The 22,445-nt window shown below is 58.3% G+C and overlaps 2 protein-coding genes across 4 annotated transcripts in view; one reads left to right on the forward strand and one right to left on the reverse strand.

The window, feature by feature from the left end:
• PRMT7 (protein arginine methyltransferase 7) overlaps positions 1–2,310 on the forward strand; it is a 51,170-nt gene extending 48,860 nt beyond the window's left edge. The window contains exons 16-19 of one of the 2 annotated variants that reach the window (XM_032283817.1): positions 101–261; positions 966–1,062; positions 1,318–1,466; positions 2,006–2,310. In XM_032283817.1, coding sequence (XP_032139708.1) covers positions 101–261; positions 966–1,062; positions 1,318–1,466; positions 2,006–2,090 — 492 coding nt within the window. In that variant the 3' untranslated portion in view covers positions 2,091–2,310. Of the gene's footprint in view, positions 1–100; positions 262–965; positions 1,063–1,317; positions 1,530–2,005 lie in introns of those variants that run through there. The other variant, XM_032283816.1, reaches the window with a different exon arrangement.
• A 229-nt stretch (positions 2,311–2,539) lies between these two features.
• SMPD3 (sphingomyelin phosphodiesterase 3) overlaps positions 2,540–22,445 on the reverse strand; it is a 90,944-nt gene continuing 71,038 nt past the window's right edge. For both annotated transcript variants that reach the window (XM_032283818.1, XM_032283819.1), the window contains 7 exons: positions 14,345–15,873; positions 9,132–9,207; positions 8,879–9,034; positions 7,895–7,984; positions 7,607–7,670; positions 5,732–5,888; positions 2,540–5,455 (listed from right to left, as the gene is read on the reverse strand). In XM_032283818.1, coding sequence (XP_032139709.1) covers positions 5,354–5,455; positions 5,732–5,888; positions 7,607–7,670; positions 7,895–7,984; positions 8,879–9,034; positions 9,132–9,207; positions 14,345–15,667 — 1,968 coding nt within the window. In that variant the 5' untranslated portion in view covers positions 15,668–15,873 and the 3' untranslated portion in view covers positions 2,540–5,353. The remainder of the gene's footprint in view (positions 5,456–5,731; positions 5,889–7,606; positions 7,671–7,894; positions 7,985–8,878; positions 9,035–9,131; positions 9,208–14,344; positions 15,874–22,445) is intronic.

The following is a 22,445-nucleotide window of genomic DNA, read 5'->3' on the forward strand; positions in this document are numbered from 1 at the left end:
ACGCCCCTTGTGACCGCAGTCAGTGGGAGCCAAGCCGAGGAGGAGGTCTCTCTGGCCGGCTGCGTGTCTCTGCAGCCTCCAGGCCCACTTCTGTTCACAGCGTGCCCTGGACTTCAGGGAGAGCAGGGAGGCAGAGCCCCACCCGCTGTGGGAGTACCCGTGCCGCAGCCTCTCTGAACCCTGGCAGATCCTGGCCTTTGACTTCCAGCAGCTGGTGCCTCTGCAACGCCTGCGTGCTGAGGGCACTGTGGAGCTCCGGAGGTGGGTGCAGGGAAGGCCGGCGGGGCAGGGAGGGGCTGCTGCTTGGCCTCGGAATTCCCGTCCCCTTGGCGAGCAGCTGGCCTGGGAGATGCTGACACCCACGACCCTGCCCTTCTCTCTCAGAGCGCCCCTGTGCATGTGGTGGTCCCCACGGTCCTGTGTGTGCCAGTATGGGGGGAGCCAGGGAGGGCTCCACTCGCCCCCGTACAGCTGAGGCTCCCTTGTTGGATCACGACTCAGGAAGATGGGGGTTTGGTTCCTGTAGTCACTGATGTACCATTTTCTTTAACCCTCCTGGGAGCTGAAGCAGGTTGGGGTCAGCGAGTGCTGCTTGGGTCCAGGCATAGGTTGCCCTGCCCTGCTCTGGTGCCCAAACTCCCAGGGTGCTGTCCATGGTATCAGAGGGGCTTTCCAGCCTTCAGTGCCAGGCTGTGCCTCAAGCCCCCTGGACCCTGCAGCCATGCTGGCCTTGCCGCATGTGTGGCCTGGCTTCAGGGCTTGGGGCGGCTCAGGTCGGGGCTTGGCTGTGGCTGTACTGGCTGGGGTTTTTCTGAGGGGAGTTTAGTTAGGTGCAGTGTTAGGAGCTCCTGGCAGGGTGGGAAGGAAGTAGGAAAGACCACAGGTTTCTGGAAAGCACAGGAGCTGTGGCCATGCCCCCTGCTTCTTGTGTGACCGTTTCTTCTGGGCCCCCCTCTCTCTGGCAGGCCTGGGCAGAGCCATGCGGCAGTGCTGTGGATGGAGTACCACCTGACCCCGGAGTGCATGCTCAGCACTGGTCTCCTGGAGCCTGTGGACCCCGAGGTAGTGCCCACGTGCTGGGCCCAGAATGGGTGTGGACCCTGAGAGAGGCGTCCTCTGGGGAGGCTTTTCTGCCCCCGTGCTCTGAGTGTTTCTGTCACAAGTTCTTCTGGCTAGGTGATGACCCCCTAGTGGTCCTGAATCATTTGGCCTCTGTGCAGCTTCTCTTCGCTGCAAGCTGCCTGGGCTAGAGGCTGACCAGGAAGGAGGCTCAGGTGCCAGGGAGCCCTCACTGTCTTCCTGCTCTTCTTCCTACAGGGGGGCTGCTGCTGGAACCCCCACTGCAAGCAGGCCGTCTACTTCTTCAGCCCTGCCCCAGATCCCAGGGTACCGCTGGGCAGCCCACAGACGGTCAGCTATGTGGTGGAGTTTCACCCTGACACCGGCGACATCGCCATGGAATTCAGGCTCGAAGACACCCAACTGACTGCTCCTGGGCAATAAAGTGGCTCCGGGCTTTCTGAGGGGAAGGCTGAAGATGCTCCTTTCCTTCCGGGAGCTGCTCGGCCTCAGGGACGGGAGACGCCTTGCTGTGTTGCATGTTTGCACTGCTGGCCTCTGGCTCCAGCTGTGGCAGGGAGCATGAGCGGATGACTGAATTTGGAGCCCTGGAGGGGCTGAGGAGATCCCCCTGCTTGTGCTTCTGAGGTGCTGAGAAAGCTCGAAGGCAGAGACATCTTTCCCTAACTGGGGAGGGGGTAGAAACAGGGGAAGCTTGTGGGGCTGCGGGGTGAGGTTGTCCATGCCGCCCTCGGTGAGCAGTGCCCATGTGGGAGCCTGTCCTGCCTGTCCCACTCAGGGATCCCCTGGTCCCTGCTCTTCTGGCTTCTGCTAGGAGTGTGGAGACACTGAGTTGTGGCTGGGTCTCTGGGGCTTGAAGACCCAGGCTGAGAGGCCTGGGTTCTGGCCCTTTCACCGGCCAGGTAACTTCAAGCCACATCCATAGGTGTCTGGCCTCACTGCTGTACCAGCTGGTGGCTTGCCAGGACCTGAGACTGGACACCAGGCAGCTGTCCCAGAGCAGTTCCTGACGCAGGCCCAGGAAAGCAGCTGTCAGGAAGGGGACCCGGGAGGCAGCCCTGTCCCCTGTACCACCCTCGGATTGGAAAGCCCTTCCTGCAGATGGAGTATGGCTTGGAGCAGCCCCCGTCCAGCCCTGCTTTACCTGGGGGCCAGAGAGGCCTGAAGTGCCGTGGCCTGGCTTCTCCCACATGACGCCCTTTGGCTGTGTCTCAGCTCTCAGAGGTAACAGCAGACACCAAGTGAAAGAACTGAGTGGCCTCCAGCTCGCTGCTCAGGAGGTGAGGCTTGTTCCAGGCCAGGCGAGCTGCCTGTTTGAGCAGAGTCCCGGTGTCCTTGCATTCAGAGCAGACGTGGGTAGTGCCCATCCCGCAGTTGGAGGTAGGAAGTCCATCCCCTGCCCCCAGGTGTGCCCTTGAGGCCTGGCCCCAGCTAGTCATGAAATAAGTGGAGAACAGCCTCGAGCCTCACAGTTTTATTTTCTCCTCATTATCCATCCTTCCTTTCAGCACCAGTAAGGAAAAAGAACACCTCTCTTTTCAAAATGTTTTATCAGGTGTAAAGATTGCTTTTCTTCTAGGGAAGAACCGTCTGGATGTATATTTGATAATGTTTTTACCAAAACCATAGGTGTGCTTACCATAGAAAACCCCTAATGTCCCATGAAGATACAATACAGAAAAAAATACAGAAACTAAAAAAGTTTTTTTTATAACAGTATTTCTAAATCTCAGCAAGTTAAAAAGCAATAGTTAAAAAGCATCAAGATTAATATACTTAAGGTGGTTTTGGACAAATGAAAATGAACATTTCCTTCCTCAGCGGATCCCCCCGCCTCATGCTTCCTTGACTGGGGCCTAGGACAGGCACAGAGCCTTGGTGTGGGCTTTGGGTGACCTGTGTGCCCACCCTTGCTCGGCCTTAGATGTCACAGAATCTGAGATCCAGCAGTTTCACTTTTAAAAATCAATAGACAGGCCTGGCCTGTATGCAAGCCCTGGGAGCCCACAGGCAGCCACGATGAAATGTGTGGTTGGTGGTCCTGGCCTTGGCGCAGAGGGAGGTGTGTGGGGGCCTGGGGGCCGCACGTCCCTGCTCTGGTCGCCAGGACCTGGCTAGGCAGAGGCGACCTTGTGATGACAGAATGACTTGCCTAAGGCCACCTGTGAGGTGGGAAGGGAGGAGCGTGCAGCCCTGACTCCCACACCTGCTGCCCTCCGGAGGGGAGGTGCCTGGGTGGGAAAGCTATTCTGGGGTCTGGTGTGGGGGCCCTGCCTGGGCCTCAGCTGCTCTCCCTGTGCAGGCAGCTGGCATGCGGCTCAGGGGGTCTAGCGGTCCAGGGCCGGCCCAGTTGCTTGTGTGAGCAGAGTCCCAGCTGCTTCTGGTAGTGGACAGCGGGGTGGGGGTGGCTCCACAGCATGAAGGCCAGACCCTTGGAGGAGCAGGTTGGGCAGAGAACCGCGCAGGACGTTCGCCCTCAGCAGCCCCTTCCTGGCTGTGGACTGGAGGGGGTGGGGCTCGGGGCGGGGCACAGATGGTGCTTCCAGGCCAGGTGGGTTCAGACACGCCAGTGTCACCACGGACACACGTCCTAGGGCCAGGCTTCCTGGGCTCTGCAGCGTTGTCTGCCCCAGCACAGGGCCAGGCGTCTGGCTGGCTGCGTGGTCCTCTCTTGGTCCCTCTTGCAGCTTAATGGATGACAAGGCACAGCAACAGGGCACCAGCACCAGGAGGGGCTGACAGCAGACAGCAGGTCCTGGTGCTCCCTCCAGCCTCGCTAGGCAAAGCTGGCCCTGGGCCAGGCTGGGTGCAGGATCAGGGCACCACAAGGAGGGAAGGTCAGCGGGGATTGTCAAAAACAGTCCCTCAAGTTGAGTCTCAAACTTTGAAACAGACAAAGCCTTCGCTGCATGGCAGGAGCAGCCCTGGAGTCTGTTAAAGGCAGGTGGGCAGAGGCAGTGCCGGGGGCTGTAGGCCTCTTGGAACTGGAGGCAGATCAAGGACCACAGGCTGTTGGCCAGCTCTGCCATGCCGAACCTGGGTGCCAGTACCACGCCCTGCCCCGGTAAAGCGGCGACTGTTGGCCTTGCTGCCCCAGCCCGCACAGTGGTGAGGGGCCAGGTTCCTCTCTGCATCCTGGCTTCCTGCCTCAGGCTGGGTTCCCCTTGTGGCCTTGATGTTGGCTGGGGTAGCTGTTGAGGATGGGCCTGGAAGGCCAGAGGGGCAGGCAGGGGTTCCTGAGCTCAGCTGGCACGCGGGTGGGGCACGTCCCCAAGGAGGGATTGGTCCCGAACCAGAGAGGTGTCCGGAGGGGAGAGAGGATTGGCAGAAAGATGTGTTGGTTTTGATAGAAGAGAAGCTACAAATCAATTATTTTCAAAATCAGGAACCCCCCCCACCCGCTTTATGCATGAGTCCCTTCTTCCTGTAAAAAAGTGGATGCCCTCTTCTTGATTCCGTTTATGGCTCCACTGCCCAGATGGGAGGCTCCCAGAGGAGGCCCTGGGCATCGGAGCCCGCCCAACCCTGTTCTCCCTGGGCTGGGAAGGGACCCTTTCTCGGGAAAAGCATAGTTCGGTGAGTGGCTTACAGACCCTGTGAAGTGAGGGTTGATTTTGTGATAAACATTTTTCTGTTTTTCTTTTTAAAATGTAATTGCCCTTGAATGGGAGACCCTGGGAGGAGCCCTAGGCTGACTGAGATGTAGCCTTCGGGCCCTGCGGGAGCCGGCCCACACTGGAGGCGGTAGAGCTAGCAGCCCTGCCCAGGAAGTGCTTCTTTGGCTAGTTCTGGTTGTGTTTGGAGTTTGGCCTTGGGTGAGGCCCAAGCAAGGGGTCTGTGACTATGGCATGGCACGTGGCATGCGGGCAGCGTGCATGCGAGGGTGCAGGCATGCGAGACGACATTGGCAGCAGACAAAAATAAAGAACCCTGGACGAAGCTTAAGAAGAGATAGAGAGAATACATGAACCCGGTCCTCATACTAACCCACAGGTTACAAACTTGGTTGTGCTGTAGATTTGTAGAAAATTTCGTTGTGAAAGAATGGCACTGTTAGGCAGCCGGGGGCTCCCCAGGCTGGCAGGACTCCTCTGTCCGCAGTGAGGCCCAGAGGCGCAGAACAGCGCAGCTTCCAGGTTCCCGGGCACTGACTGTGACTCCCTCCCTGCCCCTGCCCACCTCCCCCCAGCTCTGGGCGCTCAATGGAGGGGACACGGCCCAGGGATGGGCTGCGGCTCCAAGGGCTGGCAGAGGCCCTACTGCTCCGGATGGTCTATGCCTCCTCTTCCCCCGAAGACACCATCAGTCGCATGGCTACTGGCAGGTGGTCCGTCAGGCCAGACAGCTGGGTGATAAAACTGAATTCTTCCACCTCCTGGGGTGAGTGGGAGAGGGAAGGAATAGCCTGGTGAGATCCCAAGGGCATCCTGCAGAAATTGGCCTGGGGATCCCTAAAAGTGAGGCACCAGGCCAGGACCTTCCTGCAGTCAGAGGGATGAGGCCTGGAGGATCTGGGGCCCTAAGGGTCTGAGGGAGTGTCGGGTGTCATTGTAAGAGCGGCCTGGGGCATGGGGTCTCAGGGATTCGATTGTTGAGAGCTGCAGGGCCCGGCCCGCCCTCTCCTGGCCCAGCCTGGGCCCGCCTGACTCACGGCCTTCCAGTCTGGGCACAGCCCCTCCTCGGCATGCAGCATGTAGTCGATGCGCCGGCCATTGCCCTTCAGCAGCTCCTTCCGCCCCTTCTGGCCCGAGCTCTTGCTGGTGGGAAACGCCAGGTACTCCCTGCGGCCCTCCTCACTTTCCAGGACCCTGTCCACACACGCAGGAGGCAGGTGAGTCTCCATGCCCGTCCCTGGGCCTGGCAGGGGCTGTTTATGGAGCCATGGTCTCATCCCAGGGTGGGAGCAGGTGGGCCCAACCAAAGTTCTGTGTTTAAGATCTGTCTCTCCTGCGGGTCCAAAAAGGGCCTTGGCTGGGGGCAGGCCGAGTCAGCCTGCAGTTTCTGGCTGAAACAGGGCTCTGGAGCCCGTCGGGGTGTTCCGTCCACCCCATCCTGGCCAATACTCACTTTCCCTTTCTGAACTTGGACAGAACTGACTCCACTCATTCCCTAGAATGGGCTTCTGCCCTGAGCCAAGAGTGGGCCTATTTTGGTCTATGCCATGAGTCTTGAGCACCCCTGTGACTGTTGTTCCTGGGTTGACAGGGCTGAGGGAGCCAGGAGAGCACCTCCAAGGACGCTCATGTGGGGCTGTCCCTACGTGGCTACGTGACTCACTTATGTCACCGAGCCTCCAACCCTGTTTCCTCCTCTGAAATGAGAACGGTTGCTGAGGGCCTCAACACTCTTCAGGGCACAGGCTGTCATCCTGCTTCTGAGAGGAAACTCATGATGGTGCTAGAGGGTCCACAGGGAGGGCAGGGCACAGGAGCAGGAGCCTGTGACATCAAATCCCTTTCTGGCATCATTGCCCTGAGACAAGCAGTGTGCCTGTCTCCTTCCTGCCATCCTGTCACCTGGGGCCTCAGCACCTCTGGGCCAGAGTCTTAGGACCCCTTCCTGCGAGCCCCCATCGCAGAGGGTCAGCTTGGGCCAGCGTCTGAGACGGGAAGTGCAGCAGGACAGAGAGACCCCGAACAGGCTGCCAGGTCAGTGAATGCCTGCACGGGTGGCAAAGGGGCACCTGGAGAGGCAGGGCCTGCAAACATGGGCTTCCACAAGGTTTTCATCAGCTTTAAGATAAATACATTAATGATATTCAGAACATGGTTACAGCCCAGAAATGGAATCCATCACTGTCCTTTGCCTTTGATAATTAATTCCAGCATTAATGATCTGAGAGTTACTGGTAGTCATTTTTTAATCATCCTCTCATAAAAAAATTTTCTCGGCATAGGATGATGTTTCACATTTAGTCTATAATCTAATTAATTGGCTCAAATTAGCTGCAAGGAACTATCGCCGTGACTGCAGTCTTAGGCTGTGAATTATAAATTGGTTCTGATGTTGGCCTCTCACATGCATTCTTTATGGGTATCTCACTGGGCTCAAGAACGAATTTTGGCTGGGATGGAACTGTCTCTACTTTGAAAATGGTTAGCTGTGTTATTGCCGCTGGTGTCTGTATTTGCCTGATGGGTGCTGCAAGCTGCCAGGCTCCCTTCAGCAGGTGCCATACACCCAGTGGCTCTTCCACAGGGGTTGGCCCTTGGCAGGGCCCTGGGAAATTCCAGGGCCTTTCCTGTACCTGGCAGGCAGGGGCCCAGGGCAGGGCTGGCTCCTGCCAAGTGAGGTTTAGGAAACACCCCTTAGAGATTTAGGAAGGCCAGTCCCCCTGGGTCGGGGACATGAGGTCCACCTGCCTGGCCCAGCTCCCAGCTCTCAAAGGCAGGATGAGGGGCAGGTTCCTGTGAAAAGCCCTCATGAGCCCAAGCTGAGCTCTCCCATGTGGCTCCCACCCAGTCCCTGTCTCCACCTGAGTCAGGGCTTCAGTGCTTCGTCCCAGGCCTGGAAGCACGGTGCTTACTTCTGCAGATTGTCGGGGGTGCACACATCCTCGTCATACAGGCCGTTTGTGTCCAGCAGAGTACCTGGGGTGGGGGACAAGGGGGCGACTCGATCACTGCAGGCAGGGCCCAGGCAACCTCTACGGGGGTGACCTCTGTGGATGGGCAAGGGCTTCTGCTAGCCAGGGGCAGCTGAGTGGGGCCCTTCCCCAGCAGTGAGATCTTGGGAGCAGGTCCTGGTGGTCTTTGAGGGAAGCCTGTGGGGAGCCCAGTTGCCACCCACCTCCCCCAGCCCAGCTGCAGCTCACCGATGGCCCATGGCTTCTCCTCCCCGGGCCCCAGGCGGCAGGGGTCCCTGTAGTGGGTGAACAGGGAATGCTGCTGCTCCAGCTTGTCATCTGTATGGGGAGGGAGGAAACGCTGAGGCATCAGGGGGCTTTGCTGTCCTGCAGGGCCTGTGCCCCTGCTTCCCATCAGTTATTCCCCGTGTGCCCAGGTCCCCATCCCTTAGGTCACTCCCCCTGGGTGGGATTTCTATCCCAGTTTAGGTGGCTCATGCTTCATTTGTCACTGGTTTTCTGTTTCCTTGGGAACACCACCCCCAGCACACACCCTGGTCTTCAGCCTTCCCTCTGAGGTCAGTGACAGTGACCACTGTCCTCAGACAGAGGAAAGAAGGTTCCCACAAGGTTTGTATGGTGATTGGATTCAGAGATCAGTTATTTACAGCAAGTATTTGAAGTTTCACTGATGATGAGCTTATTATAGTCTTTTAGCCATTATGGTTTAAGGCGTGATTCCCAGGGTTCAGATGCTAGTGCAATCACTGCCTGGCTGTGTGACCTTGGGCCGGTTCTGCAGCCTCTCTGAGTATCAGCTTCCTCCTCCACACCCCGTGGAGACATGCGGTGCTTCCTATCAGGGTTGTTAAGAGACTTAAGTGGAACAGCGATTAGAATCACAGCTGGCTCGAAGTGAGAGCGCAGCGCCCCGTTGATGAGTGTTACTCGCCTTTCGCCTGCTTCAGAGGCCCCAAGCCTTCCTTGTCAGAGGTTCATTTTTAGGGCATATTTGTCTCCAGCAAAGAGGCCACTGAGCTTTCTAGGCAGAGCGTGGGCTCTTCTGTACTAGGATTTCTAGGGGGCAGAGAAATCAGTCTTGCTAAATACTCCACCCACATGCTCTCCAGGAGCAGGAATTCTTTGAGCTGCCTAACAAAGTCTGTCTAGCTGTGACTGAGCCCACAGCCTCCCCAGAGTGGGAGACTCCAGTGGGGAGGAGCCCAGCCTCACCAGAGGAGCAGTTGTCAAAGTTGAAATCTCCGCAGACGACATCAAATGCCACCAGCTCCTCGGGGTTGGCTGCGCTGGACGAGGAGGTAGATTTTCGGAAATCAGCCAGCCAGTCCTGAAGCAGGTCCAGCTGCCCACACCGGATGGCACTGTCCTCTGCAGGGCAGAAGCACAGAGACTGGATGATGAAGTTCGCCCCAGACCTGAGGCACTGATCCCACCCCTAGAAGACCATGGGCAGCGGCAACCCTACCTTGCGGGGCGTGAAGGTGTGTGCAGGCGATGTACCCGACGATTCTTTGGTCCTGAGGTGTGCTTCCCACCTGCACCTGGGGGAGGAGGGGGTCAGTGCCGCCACCTGCCAGTCACTGCTGCCCTGAGAGCATGGGACACTGGCAGTGCCCGCCCACCCACAAGTTCAGACCCTCACAAGCCAGGCTCCTGGCTAGATTCTGGGGCCCGGGTTAAGGACAGGATGTGTCCTGCTTCTAGGAGCTTATGGACCCGGGCCGGAGGCGGATGCTGAAAGAAATGATGAGCCTGTGGCGTGGGGAGTGCTGGCAGCCATCCTTGCAAGGCATGGGGGGAGTGCTGAACCACAGCAGGGCTCCCCCTAGGCCCAGGCCCTGCAGTCTCCCAGTGACCAGCATGGCCACGGCTCCCAGTTCTTTGTCCACTCCTGTCTGTGGCTCTTTCTTCCCTCCCTCAGTCATACCCCAGAGCTGGTCACACCCTGGTGCTCTCTCCCTCTGAAATCTTGGGGATGCCCCTGTGCCATGGCTTGACCTCAGAGCCCAACCCACACAGTAAGAGGCCCAGACCCTGCCCCTCCCGCCCTCTCAGCCACGTTGCTTTCTGGCTGCATGGTGAGTCATCTGCTTTATAGGCCGTGGTCCCCTCCCTGTCATCCCATCTTAGATGAGAGCTCCCTGACCCGTGTCCTGGGCTGGCTCCATGCGTACCCCCGGCTCAATCCTGAGCCCACTGTGGCAGCAGCCTCTTCAAGCTTCCCCTCTTCCCAGATCTCCTGCTCACCTCCTTTACCCAAGTTGCAGCCTTCCACCTGCCAGGTGGCAGGTGACTCTGGCAGGCCCTCAAAGTTTGGCTTAATACAAACGAGCATCTCCACTGTACCCCACAGGCAAGTCGTAACTGCCCCACTCTGGGGGGGGGGGGGCAAGATGGAGCCCTTATTGGTGCCCGGCCTGGGAGAGGTGAAGGATGGCCATGGAGATGCCCTGCACAGCTGCTGGAGGCCACACCGGAAGAGTCCTGTCCCCAGAGGCCCCTCACCGGCTCCTCATCCCTTGCCCCTAGGATCTCCTCCGTCCTGTGCCTTCCCCAAGCCGTGCAAATCCATTCCAGACTGGGTTTCCCACAATGAAGAGACCCCAGACTCGGAGTGCAATAGGGAGGTAGCTGGGCAGGACAGTCTGCTTGTCCCAGTTGTTGGCTGAGGGCCAAGGGCCACAGGGTGGGTGCCCTGCATCTGTGGAGCTCACAGCAGGCTGGACGTCACAGCCCATCTGCTCCAACAGCATCTGCCGGCTCCGTCCATCCTTTGCTGCTTTAGTCAGCCGGGCTGGTATTATCTCCTCCATCTGGAGGTCTTCAGCAGCTGCCCCTGGCTTTTTGCAGCTCTTCATCCCCTTCCCAGCCCCAATGCACAGCCTGCCTTCCCCAGCACCTGGGGAGAGAACGTCTGGCTGTTCCGTCCAGATTTGGGGTGGTTTCTAAACTCACGGGTACACCACTTCTCGCCTGCAGAATGGCTCTGTGAGATCATGCAGCACTGATGGTCCTGCTGCCAAAACAAAATATTTATGAAGCCACCATGCTCAAAAGGCCACATGAGGCTGGGTGTGGTGGCTCACGCCTGTAATCCCAGCACTTTGGGAGGCCGAGGTAGGTGGATCACCTGAGGTCAGGTGTTCGAAACCAGCCTGGCCAACATGGCGAAAACCCATCTTCACTAAGAATACAGAAATTAGCCAGGCGTGCATGCCTGTAATCCCAGCTACTCGGGAGGCTGAGGCTGGAGAATGGAGGTAGAGACTGCAGTGAGCCGAGATTGTGCCATTGCACCACTCCAGCCTGGGCAACAGAATGAGATTCTGTCTGGAAAAAAAAAAAAAAAAGGCCACATGATGGCGCTGACGCCCCCATCCTCAGGCAACAACTGCTCCTCCTCCGTGAGGAGCATCTCAGGCCAGGCATGCTCTGCTGGGGGTGCATGGACATTACTTTGCTGGGTCCTTAAAACAGCTCAGGTGCATACTAGTGATGCCACTTTTGCCGCTGAACACACTGAGGCCAGAAGTTGAGTCATGGGCTGGGATCACAGGCCCACACGGTCAGGGCAGCTTCCAGTTGGATCTGTTGTGTGTTGTTCTGTGCTGCCTTCCTAGGGGCTGGTGTCTTTGCCAGGTGTTTCCCTGGCCACCCATTTGTTGGTCTTAAGGTGTCAGCCTCTCACTCAGCACTTGGTGTCACCTGCCCTATGCTGCGTCCCGGGCAGGTCTGGGCATGTGCAGGGAGGCCTCAGACTTGGCCCTGGACGAGGAGAACCCGCCAGAGGGAGGAGTGGCGAGGCCCTCTGCCCCCCACCCTGCTTCTCCCTCTTCATCAGCTGTGTGATCTCGCCAAGATCCACTTGATTATTTGCTGGGCCTTATTGATACCTGGCTCATGAAGTTTCTGTTGCAAAAACAATCACATGAGAGGTTGTGCCTTTGAGTCCTGGCAGGCAAAGCTGTCAACAGAAGAGAGGTCCAGAATGAGGCTCAATTGTAGGTGAGGAAAAGGGATTCCAGTCCTTTCCTTCGCAGAGTCACATTTCCCTGAAGGCTCTGAAGTCTTCACATGGTAAACCAGGAGGGCCTTCCAGGAAGGAGGGGACCACTGGCTTCTGCAGCGAGTCCCTCCAGCGTCCCGGCCCCTCTCGGCTGGCCCTGTCCTTCACTTCTCGATGCTGGGGTCTGCGTGTGCCAGGCATGTCACAGCTCCACTGTCCTGGTGCGCTGTCTGATGGACTGACAAGACCCTGGGCACGAGGGCAGAGGAGCCCACATAGGGAAGAACGGATTGTGCGGGCCACTGTTGAGGGAGCTCCATGAGGTGGTTTGGCCACACCCAGTGTGGGACCAAGACAAGCAGGGGCCTTGGGTGCGGGGGGCCCCTTGTCTGGGATGTGGCTGGGGCAGAGCTGGAGCTGGGAGTGGGGGGGCAAGGAGAAGTTCAGACTTTTCCTGAGGTAGTGGAGGGCGTAGGAAGAGTTAGACGACAATGATGAGGAAGAGGGGGAGGGAGGGGGAGAGGAGGACGACGACCAAAACCACAGTGGGCTGACACAGAGGAGGGGGCGTGGGCCAAAGGAGCTGCAGACGTGGGGTGCACCCAGGGCCATCTGGAAAGTGAGCTAGGGGCCTGGGATGGATGGGTCAGGCATAGGACAGAGCAGCCAAGGTGGTCCGTCTGGCCTCAGGATGGCAGAACTTGGAAGAGGAGCAGCCTGCAGCAGAGGCTGGGTCTGGTTTGGGAGTGAACGGACATGTGTCCCGGTTGCAGCCAGATGGAGGGCTGGGGGTTTGGGGGAAGAGGTCTGGGCCAGGACAAAGCAAGGGGGCCTCAGTAAGGACAGAACTGGAGGCTGTGGCATCTCACTCCTGGCCGGTGTCATGGTGGTCACTGGGAAACCCCATTGCGGGACAGCCACCCCCAGCTCTAGCTCAGTGCAGCCGCATGGAGTGCAGGATGTGGCAGGCCTGAGGCTGCCAACAGAAGCTGCAAACTGGGTTTTCTGTGAAATATCTTGATTTTAAAATACTGGTCAATACAAAAAATTTTTGGAGTGTCAAAGATCAGATTGCAGTGTGAGACCCAGAAGGTAGAGGAAGAAAAAAAGAACTTTGAGGACAGAGCCTGAGAGTAGGGGCTGTCCCAGGGAGACATTGCTGACCTCGGTGGTAACAGTGATGAGGGTGCCCCATGGAGGAAGGAGGAGGGAGGGGATGTGTGGATTGATCTGTGCAGAAGGACTGGGGCAGGGGTGGGGGAGGCCCCAGCCTCTGAGCCACCTGTAATAGGGTGGGAGTGAGGGGCACACCCTCCCACCCTGGGCCTAACAACACATCCCCTTTCTCCCCAGAAAGTCACTCCAGCTGCCAAGACAAAAATATATCCAGGGAACAGAACACCAACGAACCATATGCCAAAATGGGAAGGTTGGATCTATCTGTCAGGAGTTACTTCAATTTCAGTGTCCCTTGCTGGGAATGAAGAGTACAGGACCCCAACTCGGACTGGCAGAGCCACACAAGAGCCATCGAGGAACCAGAAGTGGGGGCCAGGGCCCTTGCTGCCTGCCCTGGCTCCCACAGGCTCCATGGAGACCAGCACCGCCACTCCTGGCAGGCGCTGAGTTGCGCGCCAGTGTTTCCCTGGGCAGGCAGAGCGTGGTTGCTTCTGGAGGGGAACTGGGAAGTGAGGAAACCCACCCTGGGCAGGCGTCTGAGCTGCAGCCCTTCCTGCAGAGCCACCACTTTTTCATATCTCACCCTGAAGGGACAGAACCCACACCCAAAGCAGCTGCTGACTCAGGGCAGAAAGCCCTGTGCTGCGTCCACTGGCCAAATGATGCTTCAGAAAACTCTGGAAGCACCATGAGCGGCTTTTGGATAGAGAACAAAAGTCGACACTCTGAGCATCTCAGGCTCAGTAGAAGATAATGTATAACGACCGAATTACCATGGCCTAAAAACTCCTCCAATCGCATCCAAATTAGCAGAAATAATTATTATTCACTTTAATTAGTGACTATGGAAGCGAAACCACGGCTGGTGGGCAGACAGCCTGGCAGGGCAGCTGCATGACAGCCAGGAGGGAGGGGGGTCCAGGCCAGGGAAGCTGGTAGCCTCAGTGAGCCAGGCAGTGTCACGGCCTGGAGATCTGAAGGTCCGGTCTGCCTGCCTGAGATGCTTGGTCTGCACTAGTCTTTCTGCCTCATGTGAACTGAGAGGGTCTCTGCATCCTGCTCTTCCTCACTTTATCACTGCCAGCATCGTCACAGCTGCCATCGCCAAAGCCACCATCGTCACAGCTGCCATCGCCAAAGCCACCATTGCTACTCTTGCGCCAGCTCAGAACCCTTCCCAGCCCTTACTGCTCTGTTCCACTCCCACCCTCTCCCCACTTTACAGTTGGGGAAATGGCGCCTCAGAAATCTGAGAAATGAGCCCAAGATCACCCAGATGGGTCTGTCTGAGCCCAGAGCCTCGGCACTCGTCCCTGCATTTGTGTTGACCCTGTCCCCAAGCTGGGGCCCTCCTGTTCGGTTCCAGGAAGGACAGCGTCTGCCTCTCCCTCCAGCCCCTACAACGATGAGGACTCCCCGGCTGCAGCCCGCCTCCCCGCGTGACTCCAGGACAGGCTGGCATATAGTCCTCGGGCTGGGCCGAGGTCTCCTACCTTGAGAAACAGAGCTCCCTTAGAGGCCAGGGCATCGTCGTTACACTTGTTGGGGTAACAGTGATAGGCCACGTCCATGATGGGGTAGCGGCTGGCAAAGAGGAGGCCGCTGTTGAGACACTTGAAGCTGCAGCAGCCCTGGCAGCCGTAGACCCCGACATCGTACAGGATGTACTCGAAGTAGCCATGCAGCTGGTCTTTCAATTTGGTGGCCGCCCGCTTGTCAAACACCTCCTGCAGGCACAGGAAGTCCAAGTTGGCCGGGAAGAAGGCAGAGACCTCATGGTCGAAGGCCTCGTCGGGGTGCCGCCTCCTGCGTGCGGCTGCCTTCTTCACCATAGAGGCCTTGTACAGGAGCTTGCTGTTGGCACCTGGCTCCCCGCCAGCACCGGTGTCTGGCCCAGCTCGCCCCTTCACCAGGGACTCCCTGGAGGCTGAGGGGCTGCCCAGGCTCCCCGAATCTCCATCCCGCTGATTGTGGTTGGGCGTCTGGTCCCTTGGGCCCCCGCCAGCCCCGTTCCTGGCCTGGCCTCCGGGGGCAGGGTCTTCAGCTTCCGGCGGCCGGCCGCCCTCCTCTCCGCTGATGCGCACAATGCAGGCATCCTCCGGGCTGCTGCCATCGGCAGGGTCCCCAGAGGCTGGGCCATTGGCAGCCTCGTCACTGGGGTGCCGCCCGCCGTCGCCCTTGTACTCCACAGAGGCTGTCCTCTTAATGCTCCCAGGGACGGCCCGGGCCACCCCATCGCCGCCCTGCGGTGACACCAGGCTGCTGAAGCTAGCAGCGCTGATGGAGGTGTTGGTGGGGGAATCGATGTAGATTTTGATCTGGGGGCGGGCAGCCCCATTGCGGATTCTCTGCCCGATCTCTTTGGCCCGCGCTTGGGTATTAAAAAGGTTGTTGACCCTGGCGAGTGAGTCGGGCAGGAGGCAGACATTGGCGGTGGCGAAGCAGAAGCTTTTGCCAGGCCCTGTGCCCTTCCATTCACTAAGCAGGGCTGCCCCACTGGCCAGGCCCTTGTCTTCCAGCCGTGAATAGATGTAGGGTCGGCGGGCAGACTGCAGGGGGGACCAGAAGAGGAACCCAAGAAATGCAAAGGGCAGCGAGGCCACCAGGAGGGCCAGGTAGATGGGCGTGAAGAGGGCAGTGCAGAGCAGCTGCAGGCAGCACGGGTCGTCTGCCCGCTGGCGCTTCTCGTAGGTGGTGGGTATGAAGGAGGCCGCAAGCCGATCCACCAGCCAGTAGCATGGGAAGATGAGGGCCCAGGACACACAGTGCAGGGCGGACAGACAGCTGTTAGGAAAGGGGGTCGTGTACAAAACCATCGCAGCTCACTGGGCGCCGCAGCCGGCCCTACTACATGGTGTCCGTGACAGCCGCGGGCACTTTCCTGAGCGAGGGTGGGTGAGTTGGGGGCAGCTAGAGGAGGGGTCACCTCCTGGCGAGATGCAACTCCAGCTGGTCAATGGCAAGTGTCAGCCAGCCAGTCATGGTTCACCTCGGTGGGCCATGGCGAGGCCTACTGGAGACCCTGCAGAGACAGAAAGTAGGGGGGCTTTTTTAGTGATCTTCAGGGGAGCGGGTCAGACATGGGGCCATTCCCACTCCTGCTTCCCTGGGTGTGAGCAGGGCAGTTCTGAGAACCAGGCTGGAGCTGGCAGGCTTAGCAGGCATCCAGGAGACAGCCCTAGCACTCTGTTTCCTCCTTGCGTTCTGTTCTCTTGGAGCAAAGAGCTTGGTGACATGCCCCTCACCTTTTTTTTTTTTTTTTTTTTTTTTGGAGACAGAGTCTTACTCTGTCGCCAGGCTGGAATACAGTGGCACAACCTCAGCTCACTGCAACTTCCACATCCTGGGTTCAGGTGATTCTCCTGCCTCAGCCTCCTGGGTAGCTGGGACTACAGGTATGCACCACCATGCCCAGCTCATTTTTGTATTTTTAATAGAGACGGGGTTTCACCATGTTGGCCAGGATGGTCTCGATCTCTTGACCTCGTGATCTACCCGCCTCGGCCCCCCAAAGTGCTGGGATTATAGGCACGAGCCACTGTGCCTGGCCCCTAACTAATGTTCTTGACTTTGTAGCCCAATTACTTGAAAAACGGCCCTGGTTTTCAGAGAGTATAGATTTGTGGGTACAAAGGGAGCAGGCAGGGCATCCTTGAGGACACCGGGGCCCACCCTGGCCAGGGGCCACTGGAAGCCCGTCAGGAACCAGGGGAGTTTTTAGAATGGGAGGGCGGGTGACCCTGGGGCAGAGGAGCCACAAACATGGCCACTTATCATAGAGTACCTGCAAGGTAAGGACAGAGCAGGAACAAACAGCAGAGCAAAGGGGTCAGAGACTCCTGGAGCAGAGGACAGTGTGGCCGGCAGGCCCACAGGGGAGGGCAGCCCCCTCCAGGCATAACTGGGCTCTTGCTGTGGTCCCAGCCTGTGGCATCACACCAAGCTCCGTGCTTCCACTCCACTGACTGCAGTAGAAACCCCTGGCAATGAGGATCCAGGCACAGCCTGGGCCTTACCGACTTCCAGAACCATCAGAGTTCCCTTGACAGTCCCTGTGACTTTTGGAGAAGCTCTCTGGTGCCACGTGGGTCTGGGCCAAGCTTTAACCACTGGCCTTCATGTCCTTAGAGATGCAGCCCAGCCGAGACCCACAGCCACTTAAGTAAGTCCATCCTGGGTCACCTATGGGAGCCACAGTGGGTCTCAGAGCAGACGCAGAGCCCTGCCTGGGCAAGGCTGCCAGGTGCATCTATTGTGCTGAATGTAAAATCAATAAAGACAAGTGTCTGGAGTGTTTGCCCAGCCTCCAGGGACCCATGTGTGATATCACTTTGTGGGGGAGCCTGTAGAAGTGTAACCCAGACTTTTCATGACCAGAGCAGCTAGGCCACTCACTGTCTTGCTGACTTAGTCCAGCTCCTGCCCTGGCGCTTTGGGGGAGTCTGAGCCCACAGTGCCATCCATCCTGGTCCCACACCCTCTCCTCCTCCTGAATCCCTGGTCACCCAAGCCAAGGACCTAGGTGTCACCCAACTCTGCGCTCCCTCAGTCCTCATCAGTCCTTGCCACCTCTACTGGGCCTCCTGTGGCGGCCCAGGACTACATCACCCTTCCTCAACTTTGACAGCCTCCATAAGGGCTACAGGGTCACGCCTTGTGTAGTCCACTATGTCACAGCCACCTCACACCCACCGGAGATCCCTCGGCCATTAGTGGGGAGGCCGCCCCTCCATCAGGCCTGTGGGTCTCTACAGCCCCCTCCCCTGGACGTCTGTCTCTCACTTGTGTCCTGTCCCTGCCTGCCATTCCCCATCCCTCTGCCCCTTGCCTTGCTCACCCTTTCTAAGACTCAACTTAGAAATTCCCTCCTTTGGAGACCTTTGGACCCCTTGCCCCTGTGGCTTAGGTGTCTCCACCAGTGGCTCCCACCCCTCTCAAGAGTGGCCCGGTTTCTGCAGTTCTATAACACAAATGCTATGGGATATGGCCACCTGCCCAGCAGACCCCTAGATTCTGGAAAGAAGCTGCACAGGGGGAGCCGAGAGGCCCAGGCTTGCATTGGCGGGGGTGCAGGAGCTGGGGATGAGGGGAGGTTCACTGGATGCCTCCAGGCAGAGAGAAGGCAGCTGTTTTCCCACCAACCTGAGGCATGCAGAGGGGGTTTCTTTCTGTGGGGCATGTCAGCAGCCCCAGGGCAAGCCTGCAGCTACCATCTCTGGGACTTAGTGTCTAAAGGTGAACTTGAGCTGGGGCTGTGTCTGGTTTTGATGAGCAGCTTCACAAGGCTGTCAGTCTCCTCAGGGGAAATGCCTTTGAAGCCAACACTGGAAGGGTACAGTTCGGAGCAGCACGTGTCTACGCAGACCACAGCCAGGCGACCCGGAGCCTTGGGAAACCAGCTCCGCGCTGGGCCTTGGTGAAATCTGGGACATGTGCATCTCACTCTGCGGCCAGTGCTCGTGGCTCAGTGCTCAGCAGGGCTGGTGGGTGTCCAGGTCCACCCCCGCCTGCCATCTGGCTTGGGAGACTCCAGGATGTACTCCCTCATTCTTTCTTTAAATCCCAGCAATTGCTGCGAGATGAATCAAACCTGCAGAGGGAGCGACAGCCCACTCACTCTCCCTCCCAGGCTAGAGGGTTCCCCTCAGCAAACCTGCAGCCCTTACTGTGTGGAGCCAGCTGCCTTCACACTGGCTGCACTGACATCCATAGGAGGCGACACGGAGCCATCCGCAGGGACCTGTCTCTGTGGTCCAGCTGCAGCTGGAGGGAGAGCTTGCAGGTCCTGTCCCGGTGGGGACAATAGGGGTGAGACAGGATCTCCCAAGGCTCTCTAGGCACCAATAGTCCCTGCAGTTGGCACTAAGGTCTCAGGGTAGGAGTCCAGGCCAGATTCCTGGGGCCACCTGGACATCGCCCCAGTGTCATGGAGCAGGCCAGTTCCCGAGTCTCCCTCATCTCTCTGGTCTGAGGTCACCAGCCTAGCGGGGCCAGCACCATCCTCACCTGAGCTCCCACCTCACCCCGATGCTGTCCTGCTGCCCTGAGCCTCAGCCACAGCCCCACACCCACTGCCGGTGTGCAGAGGGTCCTCCGAGACACAGCTGATTCTCTCTCTCCCCTTGGTGGTCTCATTGTCTTGGGGGACAAAGTCCAGTCTCCCAATCTCTGTCTAGGGGCCCTTTGTGCTTCTCATCCCACCAGCTCTTCCCTCACTCACCCACACCCTGTGCCCCACCAGCAGGAAGGACTTCTGGCACCTCAGATGTGTCCCTGCCACCTAACCATGGGGCTCTCTGCCTGGCACTCCTTCCCCCTCGTCTCCTATCAGCTTCTCACCCTCAGGGCTGAGCTCTCTCACCTTCTCTATGCTGAGCTGCTTAATACTGGGGCCTCCCAACAGCTGTGGGCTCTATCAGGACCTGTGTCTGTCTGTGGCTGACTTCAGGATATGGCCCCCGTGTTTGGGAAGGGAAAAAACAAATGAAGACGTGACCTACTGAAGAATGAGTGGCCTTTGCTGCCTCAAGCTGACAGAGGCTAGGAGGTGGGGCGAGCAGGGTTGTCTAGCACTGGAGCTCAGTCGCCACGCGAGGAGTCAGGCTTAGTCTATGGGCAGTGTGTGGGCTGCGCAGGCCAAGCCCTGGCGTGAGGATGCTTTTGGAGAAGGATTTGGGAGGAGACGGTCTATCCTGTCCTCCTAGCAGAACTGGCTGGTATTGCACAGTGTGGCCTTATGGGTCAGAGGCAGGTGCAGACTCACTTCAAAGGGTTCCTAAAGGAATTCTGAAAACCTGCTCTCCCGTGTGGCTTGTCCCTGACACTGGCCCATCAGGGTTGGGATCTGCTATTGGCTGGGATGGGGCTATGGAGGGTGTAGAGGAGACAGACTCTCTCCTCAGCTGCCCTGGCCCCCACCTTACTCCTGCTGTGACCCCAGAAACCTCCTGGGCAAGCTCGCCACAGCCCTGCCTGCAATGGCAGTAAGTGGCCAGGCCTGATCCTTACGCTTCTCCTGGGCTGGCCAGAGGAATGCCTTTGGTCCTTCTTCAGGCATCGATGGGATTTGAGGTGACTGGCAGCCTGTGGGCAGGAGTGGCCCCACAGTGTTCCTCTAGGAAGTGGCAGACCCAAGAACACCAGCCCTCCCCACTGCCCTCCCAGGCCCTTCCCAGTGACTCCAGGTCCCCCTGTCCACAGCCTTCCAGCTGCTGCCCCTACCCTGCTCCTGCATGCAGCCCCTGCCTCTGCACAGAAGCCTCTGGCACAGGAGACACAAAAGGGGTTGCCACCCATGGAGCTGATTTCTAAGGCTCTGTGGTTAATTATTTTGTCTCAGGGAAATGAAAGGAGGGTAAACAAGCAACAACACATTAATTAGTCTGATCTACACTTTTCCCATGAAAGAGGAGAACTAGAGTTAAACATTAGAGACTGGCACTTTTCAGAGAATCCCCGAGTCCTCAGGGAGGTGGCCAGGGCAGGACGTGCTCCCTGGCCTGGGCCTGCCGCGTGGAGGCGTTCAGCCGCACAGGTGCCTTTCTGTTGCCTGTGCTCCTTTGGCATAGTGGGGCACTGGGTGGGCCCAGCCCAGGCCCCATCTCCAGGTGGGGGACCCCATGCCCTAGCTCTCTTCCATTTCTCTGGACTGGCAAATATGCTAAGCAGGGTCCACCGTGGGCCCCTCCGAGGGAACTGGCAGGACCCGCAAAGGCCTTGTAGGCTGAGTTTTTGCAGTTCAACCCTCAGACTGCATTGTTCTCCCACGGCTACTTATTTTGAAGTCCACAGTCATCCATGGGTTTGTCGCCTTTGCAAATCCTGGTGTGTGGCTTCCGAGTTGCCCAGAATGACATCCCCCGGCACCATGCTCTCCAGAGCTTAGTTGGACTCCTGATGCCTCCAGGTGGTTATGTATACTGGCAGGCCGCGTGGTCACTCCTGAGCCCTGGGGTCAGTGTGGGAGGCCACATGGTACCCCAAGACAGGGCTCCTGGGAGTCAGCCCCAACCTAGAATTGGAGACTTTAGACCTGCCCCTGGCCCCACTGCTCAGCTTGGACTTTGGTCTCAGGGTGACCTGAGTGTAACCCTGCACTCATCAGGACTTCCTACCTCCTAGGATGATCATGAGGACAGAAAGGGAACAGGCTGGTGACCTGGCCAGGTCCTGCTTCCTTCCTTACCTGCCGTACCCCTCCTTGGGGGACCCTCCCAACTCACTCCTGAGGGTGGCCCCTGCATGCCCTGTTTGCTCTCCCCAGCCTGTGGTCCTGGGCACGGTTCTGGGGGTCACTGGAGCCCAACCACGGAACCCCCAGGACCCTGGCTGACCCAGAGCAGCTTCAGGAGCCTGAGAGACATCAGCCACACTGCTTAGGCTGGAGCTGCTGGCCTTCACTAGCTTGTTGCTGTTCCCTGCAGCAGGGATCGGACTGGGCTGTGACAAGGGGACTGGGCTACTGGGCTGCAGGGAGCAGAGGGCTCCGTGGTTCGCAGGTTGACCCAAGTGGGAAGGGAACTTGCCCTGGGAGTTTGGGGTCCCGGACAACCCCAAGTCCAGATAAAAGGGAAGAAGTAAACAAGTCCTGGGCAGGACCCAGGAGGCCACAGCCCCAGCCACTCCTGGCAGGTGTGGCATTGACAGCAGGCAGCACCACACTGCAGCTGCTCCTGTGAGTGACTGATGATCTGCAGTCAACCTGCAGCCCAGAGACCCCTGTGGCTGACATGTGGCCTGAGACGTCACAGCACAGACAGTGGGAGATTATGGCTGCTCAGAGGCCTGTGCTGAGCCAGAGCCCCTCTCCCTAGACACCAGCCTGAGGGCTCAGGGGGCAGCTGATCTGCCATCACCAGGGGAGGGTGACCCTAGGAATAAGGCCTGACCAGGCTGGTCCCATCTGGACAAGCCATGGTGACCAGGACCTCTGCTACTGGATGTCAAATACCACCGGCACCAAGACAGCCATCCCACTCCCCAGCTCCCTAGTGACAGACCTGCAAGCGTAATGGCACACAGGCCCTGCCAGCACAGTGGTGCAGAGGATCCTAAGTGGATCCATGCTTTGAAATTGAATTTCTCTGGTGGTGGGAAAGTGAACAGCCAGGCCAGCTCTGCTGGTAAGACAAGCCCTGGCCCCTATGAGGAAGTCTACACCATTTTCTAGGGATCTCTCAGCCTGGGGGTGCTTCTGGAAAGTTGAGGAGGTTTGGGAATTGCCCCCACTTGCTGCTAGGATAAGGCCTGTCTGTCCTCCACTGCCCTTTCCTTTGGCCTGCGTGCTTGCTGTGACCACTCTTCCTGGCAGCAGGGCTGGGAGTCCCAGAGCAGAGAGGCCTCCTCTGAGTCCCTGTTGTGTCCACAAGCTCATGGCTAAACAGGAGCTGGGCCAGGCCCCCAGTTTCCGCAGGAAAAGCCACGTGGATCACTCCAATCCAATTACCCGAGGTGCCTGCATCCGCCTGCGGCACTGGGCTCAGGCCGGGCCATTTCTGCCTGGATGCCTGCTGCCGAGGAGTTGGCATGGCAACATGAGCTCTGAGCTGCTGAAACTTAAGTCAACTCATGGCTGGGAGGACAGAAAGACAGAAG

Source organism: Sapajus apella, unplaced genomic scaffold (assembly GCF_009761245.1).
Source record: "Sapajus apella isolate SASKATOON/1434 unplaced genomic scaffold, GSC_monkey_1.0 scaffold15, whole genome shotgun sequence".
Classification (NCBI taxonomy): domain Eukaryota; kingdom Metazoa; phylum Chordata; class Mammalia; order Primates; family Cebidae; genus Sapajus; species Sapajus apella.